This window comes from Scomber japonicus, chromosome 19 (assembly GCF_027409825.1).
Source record: "Scomber japonicus isolate fScoJap1 chromosome 19, fScoJap1.pri, whole genome shotgun sequence".
NCBI lineage: Eukaryota > Metazoa > Chordata > Actinopteri > Scombriformes > Scombridae > Scomber > Scomber japonicus.
Genome location: NC_070596.1, coordinates 32372601 through 32381886, shown reverse-complemented (window position 1 = coordinate 32381886; position 9286 = coordinate 32372601). Strand labels below are relative to the sequence as shown.

At 38.2% G+C, this 9286-nt stretch overlaps 1 protein-coding gene across 1 annotated transcript; it reads right to left on the bottom strand.

The window, feature by feature from the left end:
• Positions 1-6297: 6297 nt before the first annotated feature.
• Positions 6298-9083, bottom strand: LOC128380776 (GTPase IMAP family member 4-like; the record flags this gene model as incomplete). Its single annotated transcript, XM_053340674.1, has 3 exons — positions 6298-7058; positions 7278-7379; positions 9059-9083. Coding segments are annotated over 3 exons (888 nt in total), but the record flags the coding sequence as incomplete, so codon positions are not given.
• Positions 9084-9286: the final 203 nt, after the last annotated feature.

Below are 9286 nucleotides of genomic sequence, written 5' to 3'. Positions count from 1 at the left end.
TTCACAGAGTAGTAACGTTAAACCCTCAGATCCTGTTGCCACATTTTATGGACCATCAGATTTTTCATTTGGCTGTGATCATGCTATAATGTTCATAGGTTGCAAATAGGTGGCTTTTGCAAGGTACATCATGCTCCTAAAAGATCTCCTGTCTGCACCTTATAATTCTTTTTATCGCGGCTCCCGGGGTAGCTAAAGCTACTCGCGCTGCCCCCAGGGGACTCAACGACCCGGAGCCGCAAGTGGGGCGCGCTAGGGGGGGATTGAGCTGAGGGATTTCATCAGGCTGATGATACTGGAAGTGATTTTGTCTCTTTCACCAGATTTAAAATTGTATCAAAATTTGTCGTAAAAAAAAAAAACTGTAAAACGATAAGCCAGAAGCTCCAGCTCTGGAGAAACAGATAGCGGACACTCCCAGAGCGCTCCCCGAGAATGGTGCGTCGCCACCCGGGTAAAATACGTGAGGGAGACGGCTGCGAGTTTTGGCGCTTTTTTCAAAACTCCGATCTAAAATATCAGATTATACCACTTTCCCTTGGTCGATTGAGGTCCAGTAAAAGTATGATGGTCTTTTAACTCTTCTCTAGCCATATGTGTATTATGGTGTCATGTTTTTTACACAGAAAGTCACTTGATCATGCCTTTTAGCCGACATGTAACAAAAACTGTACGGGTACATGGCCATATAAAATTAAAAAAATGCTCCAGCGAACTATAAGCAAACAAATCAATGTTGGCCCTGTTCAAAGGCAGACATATGACTGTTCTCATAATAGTTGGAAGAAACAAAATTATTTGTTATTTTATTGCAGTTTTTCAACATTTTTTATGACGGATATTAGCGTCCCTCACTAACACAGGCCATGAAAGGATTGAATTATGATAAAATATTGATAAAAGTACACATCATTCATTAGAAGACACCTAATCCTAAGCAACAAAAATATGTATATTGTAATACCTATTTTAACTTTATCATGGTGGTGTCATTTCTAACAGGATCTGAGGGTTAAGATGAGTTTTGGTCCCCAGCGGACTTATTTAACTTTATTTCTTATGTAGTATAACTTCAATAAAACATTAATTATTTCAAGAGCTGCAGCGTTATATTTGTTTTATAAGGAACTTAACGTTACCTGCGGTCGAGTCGGTCGCTGTCAGGTCGCTGTTCTGGAGGCTGGACTGCCGTGTAGCTGCTGCCAGTAGCTGCTTGTTAGCCTAGCCTAGCTGATTAGCCTCAGGCTAGCTCCGTTCGGTGCGGTTAATACGAGTTCAGTGGGCGGGATCTCGGCCGGCTGACCTCGGCTGACCCGTAGAGTCATCGCCTCTCCTCCAAATATGGAAAATACACGCCCACTAAAATCCAAGATGGCGCAGTCCTAATGCCCATAGTAGAGGCACAAAACACACTCCCCCAAACCAATGGGTGACGTCACGGTTGCTACGTCCATTCTTTTTACAGTCTATGAACAGGACATGTGCTGCTCCCGACTCACCTATGCAGCAACATCTCTGGATGTAAACAAGCAGACTACTGCACTTATTGACAAAACTCTCCTTAACTTTGTATGGAAAAACAAAATTCATTATATTAAAAAATCAACTTTATTGAACTCTTATGAAAACGGAGGTTTTAACCTTCTTGATTTTTCCACCCTGAACAACACATTCAAAATCAACTGGATCAGACAATTTATTAGAGACCCAACATCAATCTGGAACTTCATTCCCAATTACATATTCTCTAAAATCGGTGGCCTGAAATTTCTGTTATTCTGCTCTTACAATATTGAAAAACTTCCTACAAAATTAGCCAACTTTCATAAACAGATACTTCTTTCCTGGTCTTTGGTGTATAAACACAATTTCTCACCCCACAGATATTACATTTGGAATAATAGGGACATATTATACAAATATAGATCACTTTTCATAGAGAACTGGTTCACCCATGGCATAACTTTAGTCAGTCAGCTTTTTGGATCAAAGGGCACACTGTTATCATACTCAGAATTCATAAACAAATATACCTTCCCTGTACCTCCAAAAGAATACGCAATTGTGTTTGATGCAATACCTTTTGGTGTAATTATGCTGTTTAAAAATGTCATGATACAGGAAACAGACTCTTTTCCTCTGGAGCCTGTACAGACAGAAGTTGGTCAACTTTGCTTTTCAGGAACAAGGAACAATAACCGAACAGTACGATCTCTATTCCAAAAAGAAATAATCAGCATCCCTAATGCCGTCTCATACTGGAACAATACCTTCACTAATCTGGTTTGGAAAAACATTTGGTCCCTTCCTCACAAATTTTTCATCACAAATAAAACGAAAGAAGTATCCCTCAAAATCATACACAGAGTCTATCCCACTAACTTATTCATGCAAAGATATAAAAAAGACATCAGTGAACTCTGCTCCTTCTGTAAACAGGCTCCAGAGGATCTTCATCATCTCTTTTGGTCATGTCCCCACCTGCAGATTTTTTGGAGAAATGTCACTACTCTTATCCATCAACATATTGAAAAAAACTGTGTTCTGGATTATCAAAATGTATTGTTTGGTTTTCCATTAACCCCACTACCCCAGGCAGACCAATACTACATAATTAATTTAATATTATTTCTAGCCAAAACTCACATCCATAACAGGAAATTCAATAATCAAATACCATGCATTTACCGTCTTGAAGGGGAAATCAGGCAATACATTAATACAATCAGCCAGTCTGAAAACAAAAAAGCCTTAAGAACTCAACAAGTATTTTGTTTGTTTCCATGTTTTTGAACCAATGTGGCCTATCGGACATGTATTCTGTTTTTTTTTTATCCTGCACGCTATGTTTTTGTTGTCTTAAGTAACTTTCCAATCAATTTGATATCTGACTTTTGCATGTAACCCCCTCACTCTTTGTTTGTCGATGTCCATAAAATAAAAAAAAATTAAAAATAAAAAAAAAATAATAAAAAAAAAAAATAAAAAAAAGGACGTGCTGCTTTATTACTCTCTCCGTCAATCACCACACATCACCGAAAAACCATTACACTTCCGCTTTACCCCTCCAAAATAAAACCCCCACATATACACTGTCAATACTTAACCCAGAAGAAACATAACTTGACTCTAAGCTGTCCGCTCAGAAATACTCAGTACAAAAAGATAGGTTACAATAATATACATAGAACAAATAAACACACACTAATAATCACTGTATGACATTAACATGAAACCATGAATGCACGTCACTTATCGCTGATAAACATTTTAAAAAGCTCATAGAAAGACTGCGTGCTCTTACTTTGATATGCGGAAATGACGTCACCAGTAGGCGATCACTTGCTATCCGAAAATGTCCGAGTGATACGAGTGGATTTTCATTCGGACCGGCGGGAAGTTTGTTTCAAAACTCTGTGTGTGTAAAAAGCAAATCCACAAGCGTAGAACTGAGATCCACAAATGTTTTTTCGATTCACAAATAAAAACTGAGTTCACAAATGCTTTTCATTTATTTGTAAATTAATTTAATGTATTTTTTATATTTGTGGAATTTGTTTGTGTATTTGTTGATCCGTTTTATATTTGCGAAATATTTTTGTGAGTATACAAATCTTTTTTTTTGTATTTGTGGAAGGTGTTTATATTTACAGATTACACATTTACACACAGATTGTCGATCTGCACACACACATCATTATGAAACAAATCTAACTCCATAATGGTGAAGCGTGGTCTTCGTACGGAGATCTGGATGCGGTGTGGGGAGGTCGAATGAAGGATCCGCCGCTGCGCCCGGGCAGCGACGAACCCCCTAGGAACCTGTGAGAGAGGATAGGAGAACAGAAAAAAAGAGGGAGGGAGGGTGGGGGAGAAACACGAATGCAAATGAACGAGGGGGCAGCTGGTTAGGTCTGTTTATATAGGAGCCGGAAGGGTTGTAATTGGTGTGTGTTCCCGCTCCCGAAACTGCGCTTGTCAAGCTTCGAAAAAAGTTACACGTTCTTTATCTTATCTCTGTGGATTGCTCATGTTGACTTTAATGAATAAACTTTATGTCTTGATAACCAGTTTTAATATGTTACAGTAAATGATGTGATCTCTGAGTCCACATTAAATGCAGCTGCTCCACAGGTCTCTACACACTGAACATTGATGAGTGTTAAAGTAGAAACTCTTCAAACTACATCCTGAAATCCTCTGATGACCTCTCCATCCTGAGATCACTGCACAGAGACAAGGATCATTGTGTTTAATACTGTGTGGATTATTATCTGTCTTAGCATCTTATTATGAATGTGTAAAACTGAACAGGTCCATCAGTCCAGTAATCATCAATAATTAATTCATCATCTGATTAATCATTAATCAGGTCTGTTGTGCTTTTACATCACACTCATCCTCTCCACTGGACATTACTCCTCACTATTCTTCATCATCCTTCATTTAACAACAAACTCACCAGTGTCCATAAGGCAAAGACACTAAAGTATTTTACACTAAATATGATGTGTTAAATGGCTATATCTCTAACACACTTCTTTCTATATTGATGGAAATCCAGTCTAGATAACCTCACATGATCATTCTTATCTATACTTCCTTCTTCCATATAAATCATTTTCTGGAGGTTGAGTTCAGTTCAGTTGAGAAATGAGCACACAGGCAGCAACAATAAAATATAATAGCACCAGAGTCCACATTGGAGATGAAATATTAAATCAGCTTTCAACAACAAAATCCAAAGTTCTCATATTTCTCCCCAAAGCTTCTCGTCTAGCTACAGAATTCATCTCTGATTACAGTTAAATCCACCAACACACGTCACGTTCATTAACTTCACATTGACATCAGTCTATTTAATGATAAATTAGTAAAGAGAAAAATGAAGTCAAAGATCTTCCTAATTAAAATCTTTGTTATACATCTTATACTGTTGCTTTATTCTCCATATTAACGTAATGTGTAGAAGTTTGAGGAAATACAAATAAAACAAACAATAATCCTATCTTAATCCCTCAAAAAAAGAGCCATAAGAAAAGTACTAAACCACTCACTCTTTATTTCATTAAAAGCACATATATGTACAGATTTGGTTGATTTAAAAACGGTTCAAATTATGTACGAAGTTAAAAAATCAAAGAATAAAACAGTGATTCTTTATTAAATACAAAACCAGAGTCCTGTGGAGTCATGTGACTTCTAATGAGTCCCCAAACTGTAACTGCTTCCATAAAACAAAAAACACATAAAGAAATAAAAATAGACTCTCTCTAATAAAGGTCCGTTCTCTCTAATAAAGGTCAATTCTCTCTAATAAAGGTTCAATCTCTCTAATAAAGGTTCATTCTGTCTAATAAAGGTCCATTCTCTCTAATAAAGGTCCATTCTCTCTAATAAAGGTCCATTCTCTCTAATAAAGGTCCATTCTCTCTAATAAAGGTCCATTCTCTCTAATAAAGGTCCAATCTCACTAATAAAGGTCCATTCTCTCTAATAAAGGTCCATTCTCACTAATAAAGGTCCATTCTCACTAATAAAGGTCCATTCTCTCTAATAAAGGTCCATTCTCTCTAATAAAGGTCCATTCTCTCTAATAAAGGTCCATTCTCTCTAATAAAGGTTCAATCTCACTAATAAAGGTCCATTCTCTCTAATAAAGGTCCATTCTCTCTAATAAAGGTTCAATCTCACTAATAAAGGTCCATTCTCTCTAATAAAGGTCCATTCTCACTAATAAAGGTCCATTCTCTCTAATAAAGGTCCATTCTCACTAATAAAGGTCCATTCTCTCTAATAAAGGTCCATTCTCTCTAATAAAGGTTCAATCTCACTAATAAAGGTCCATTCTCTCTAATAAAGGTCCATTCTCTCTAATAAAGGTTCAATCTCACTAATAAAGGTCCATTCTCTCTAATAAAGGTTCAATCTCACTAATAAAGGTCCATTCTCTCTAATAAAGGTCCATTCTCTCTAATAAAGGTTCAATCTCACTAATAAAGGTCCATTCTCACTAATAAAGGTCCATTTTCACTAATAAAGGTCCATTCTCTCTAATAAAGGTCCATTCTCTCTAATAAAGGTTCAATCTCACTAATAAAAGGTCCATTCTCACTAATAAAGGTCCATTCTCTCTAATAAAGGTCCATTCTGTCTAATAAAGGTTCAGTCTGTGTGATAAAGGTCCATTCTCTCTAATAAAGGTCCATTCTGTCTAATAAAGGTTCAGTCTGTGTGATAAGAGCCTGAACAAACAGAATGGACTAAAGGTTGACAGGGTAATGCAGCTGCAGCAGTTCAATTCAGTTTCAATGTCTCATGAAACTTTTTTATCATTTCATCAGAGAGGTCACCAGTTTGCTCAATAACATGACGGACTCCTCTCTCTAAAGCGTGATAATAACGTTTCAGTTCCTCCAGTTCAGACTGCAGTCGCTCCTCCACCTCCTGATGCTCCAGCTGAGCTTCACTCAGCATCTTCTGGTACTTCCTCTTCACAGCTTCTATTTCCTCCTTTAGTTTGTTCTCATAGAACTTCCTGAGCTCCTCCTCCTTCTGATCCAACATCTTCTGCCTCTCCTCATAGGTGGAGTCGGTGTAATGCTTTCCTCCGTTGGCATTCACCATCTTCTCCACTTTCTCCAGCAGATCCAGGACCTGACCACGATGGTTGGCTTGGTTGTTGTTGAAGATGTGATATCTGTTCTCTGCCTTCTTCAGGACCTCCTGCAGCTCTGGTCCCGCCTCCTCCTTCAGCGTCTTTTCAAAGTCTGGGACTGTATCTCCATGAGTGAAGAGGATGATGGTGTACCTCCAGAAATCCTCCCCAAAGATCTCCTCCACCCTCCTCACAGCTTGTTGTCTCTGATGTGTAAAGCGTCCCACCTTGATGACCAGCAGGATGGCGTGGGGCCCCGGGGCCGACATGTTGATGCATTTGTAGATCTCTCTGTTCACTGCTGCATCAGCCTTTGATGTGTCAAAGATGCCGGGAGTATCGACCACAGAAACTTCTCTGTCGTAAACTTCATTTCTCTCTTTGCTGCATTCAGCGGTCACTGAGGAGAGAAACACATTTTATTCACCAACAGCTGGAAACCTGAACTCTTCTTCACTCTGACTTTCACTGAGTTTTAGTCTTTGATCAAAATGTATTTATTGGTTTTTAGTCCAATTTAAGATTGATTTTTAGTTACCTGAAATCAACCAAAACTAACATTTTAATTCTTAGTTACCATGGTTACAGGTCAGTGTGTGTATGTTTATGTGTATGTTACCTGATGAATAACCAGCAGCACTTTTGAAGGCGTCTCTTCCCAGTATGGTGTTTCCACTGGAGCTCTTTCCTTCTCCAGTCCTCCCAACAAGAACCAGCCTGACTGCAACAAGACACAGATATGTCTCATCAGACTCTTTATTCCACACATTCGTCTTTTTGTGGTTTCTACAAAATGTGGACGGTTCACACACAAAATGCAGTAGTTCTTTTCCTAATCAGAAGATGATGTATTGTTGGGTAACATTAAAGCACTTGAACACACAGCATCATATAACAGATGCAGAGTTAACAAAGATTAAACTAATTAAAACTGAAGACAAGAAGAATAATCATATCTTTAATTTTTGTGACAGAATGAAGTGAACACATAGCAAACATCCATCCAAAAAATATAAACAGGACCATAGGTCTGAACTTCTCTCTCACACACACACACACACACACACACACACACACACATTAATAAAATGGGAAGGACAGATGCAGTTTACTTATAGTCAAATAGGAACACTGAGTATACAATAGCCTACTCATACTAACAAGTCTAACCAGACACCAACCATCTGAAAACATTAAGTGAATTAATTAAATGAACACAATTCTCCACATTACAGAAACGATACAGACTCTTCTTGATCTTATCCAAAGCAAAGCATCACACAACTAAATCTGTGACAGGAACAAAAAATAACATTACTTACTAAATGATATTAGTATCAGGCTATAATCAATCATATAATAAAATACATTGATTCTCTTTTTTGAGACATTATGAGACAAGTAGTAGCCTACTGGTCAACCTCAACAGTGATCCTTCATGTCCAATCCCCCTCATGATGTATCATTGAAAAATAAAACCATGTTTTATAGAATACTTACACCAAAATGCTAATAAAAAAAAACTATTTTGTCAACTATTTGGGGTTGCAGTTACAACATAGGAGTAAAACATGGTGAAGAGTCTTACCAGTAAAGAACATGATGTAAGAAGTCTAACAATGGAGTAAACTGGCCTTTACGGTAGAAGTTAATACACCCTTTATGTAGCTGACATTATTCCATTCAGCTGATTCTGGTTCAGTAATTCTCAGCAGTTTGCTCAGTCTCACCTCCTCACACTGTTCTATTGTCTTCAGGTCAGTCTATAGACTGACTAGAGTATCTATACTGTAACCTTTAGCCTGTAATAAGTTGTGAGGTCACTAACATAGTCAGGCTTCTCTGCATTAAAATCAACACTGAGTTATTTTCTTCACCTCAGAGTTGGTTTAAGTTGTTTAATGCTGCACTGTGTGTTGGTCAGCTGCTTGTTCATTTCTGCTAACTGTATATCATGCTAAACAATATGCTAAATGAAGCTAGCGAAAGTTCAGACAGGAAGACAATATTTTTGTTTGCTCACGTCATAGTTTTATTTCTCATTCTTCAGTCATCCTGATCCTTCTCACAGGTCATATTTTCCTTGCTGTTATTTCTGGAGCATCAATTGACACATCAGCTGGTCAAGTCTAATCAATAGCACACTGACACACCTTCATTGTCATCATATTGCAGCTGTCTTTTTAAATGTTCTCCCTCTCTGCTCAGGTGCTTTCCTCCCCACCACCACCCAGATTCATCAATGCATCACTTCAACTTCATCAGCTGATCAGTCTCAGCAGAGTCAGTTGTTTCTGTGCTCTCTTTTTAACCACTTAACACACGCCCCTGTTTTTTATGCTGTTAGCCTAAACGACATGCCCAAGTTGTGAGCAGCACAGATCCCACATAGTTTGAGACTCAGAGATATGTCTGGTATCATTGGAAAGGAAACACTCTCAGGATTCTTGTAAAAGTGTCTGTGTGATTCTGTGACTTACTGACAAAGAGTGGCAGAGGTTACAATGATGGGGTTGTTTACTCGCCCATAGGTTTGCCTTTACAATGACATGTGTACAGACATTCAGGGACCTCTCAGGGTTAGGGGTTGGGGGGGACAGGGTTAGGGGTCAGGGACCTCTCAGCAGG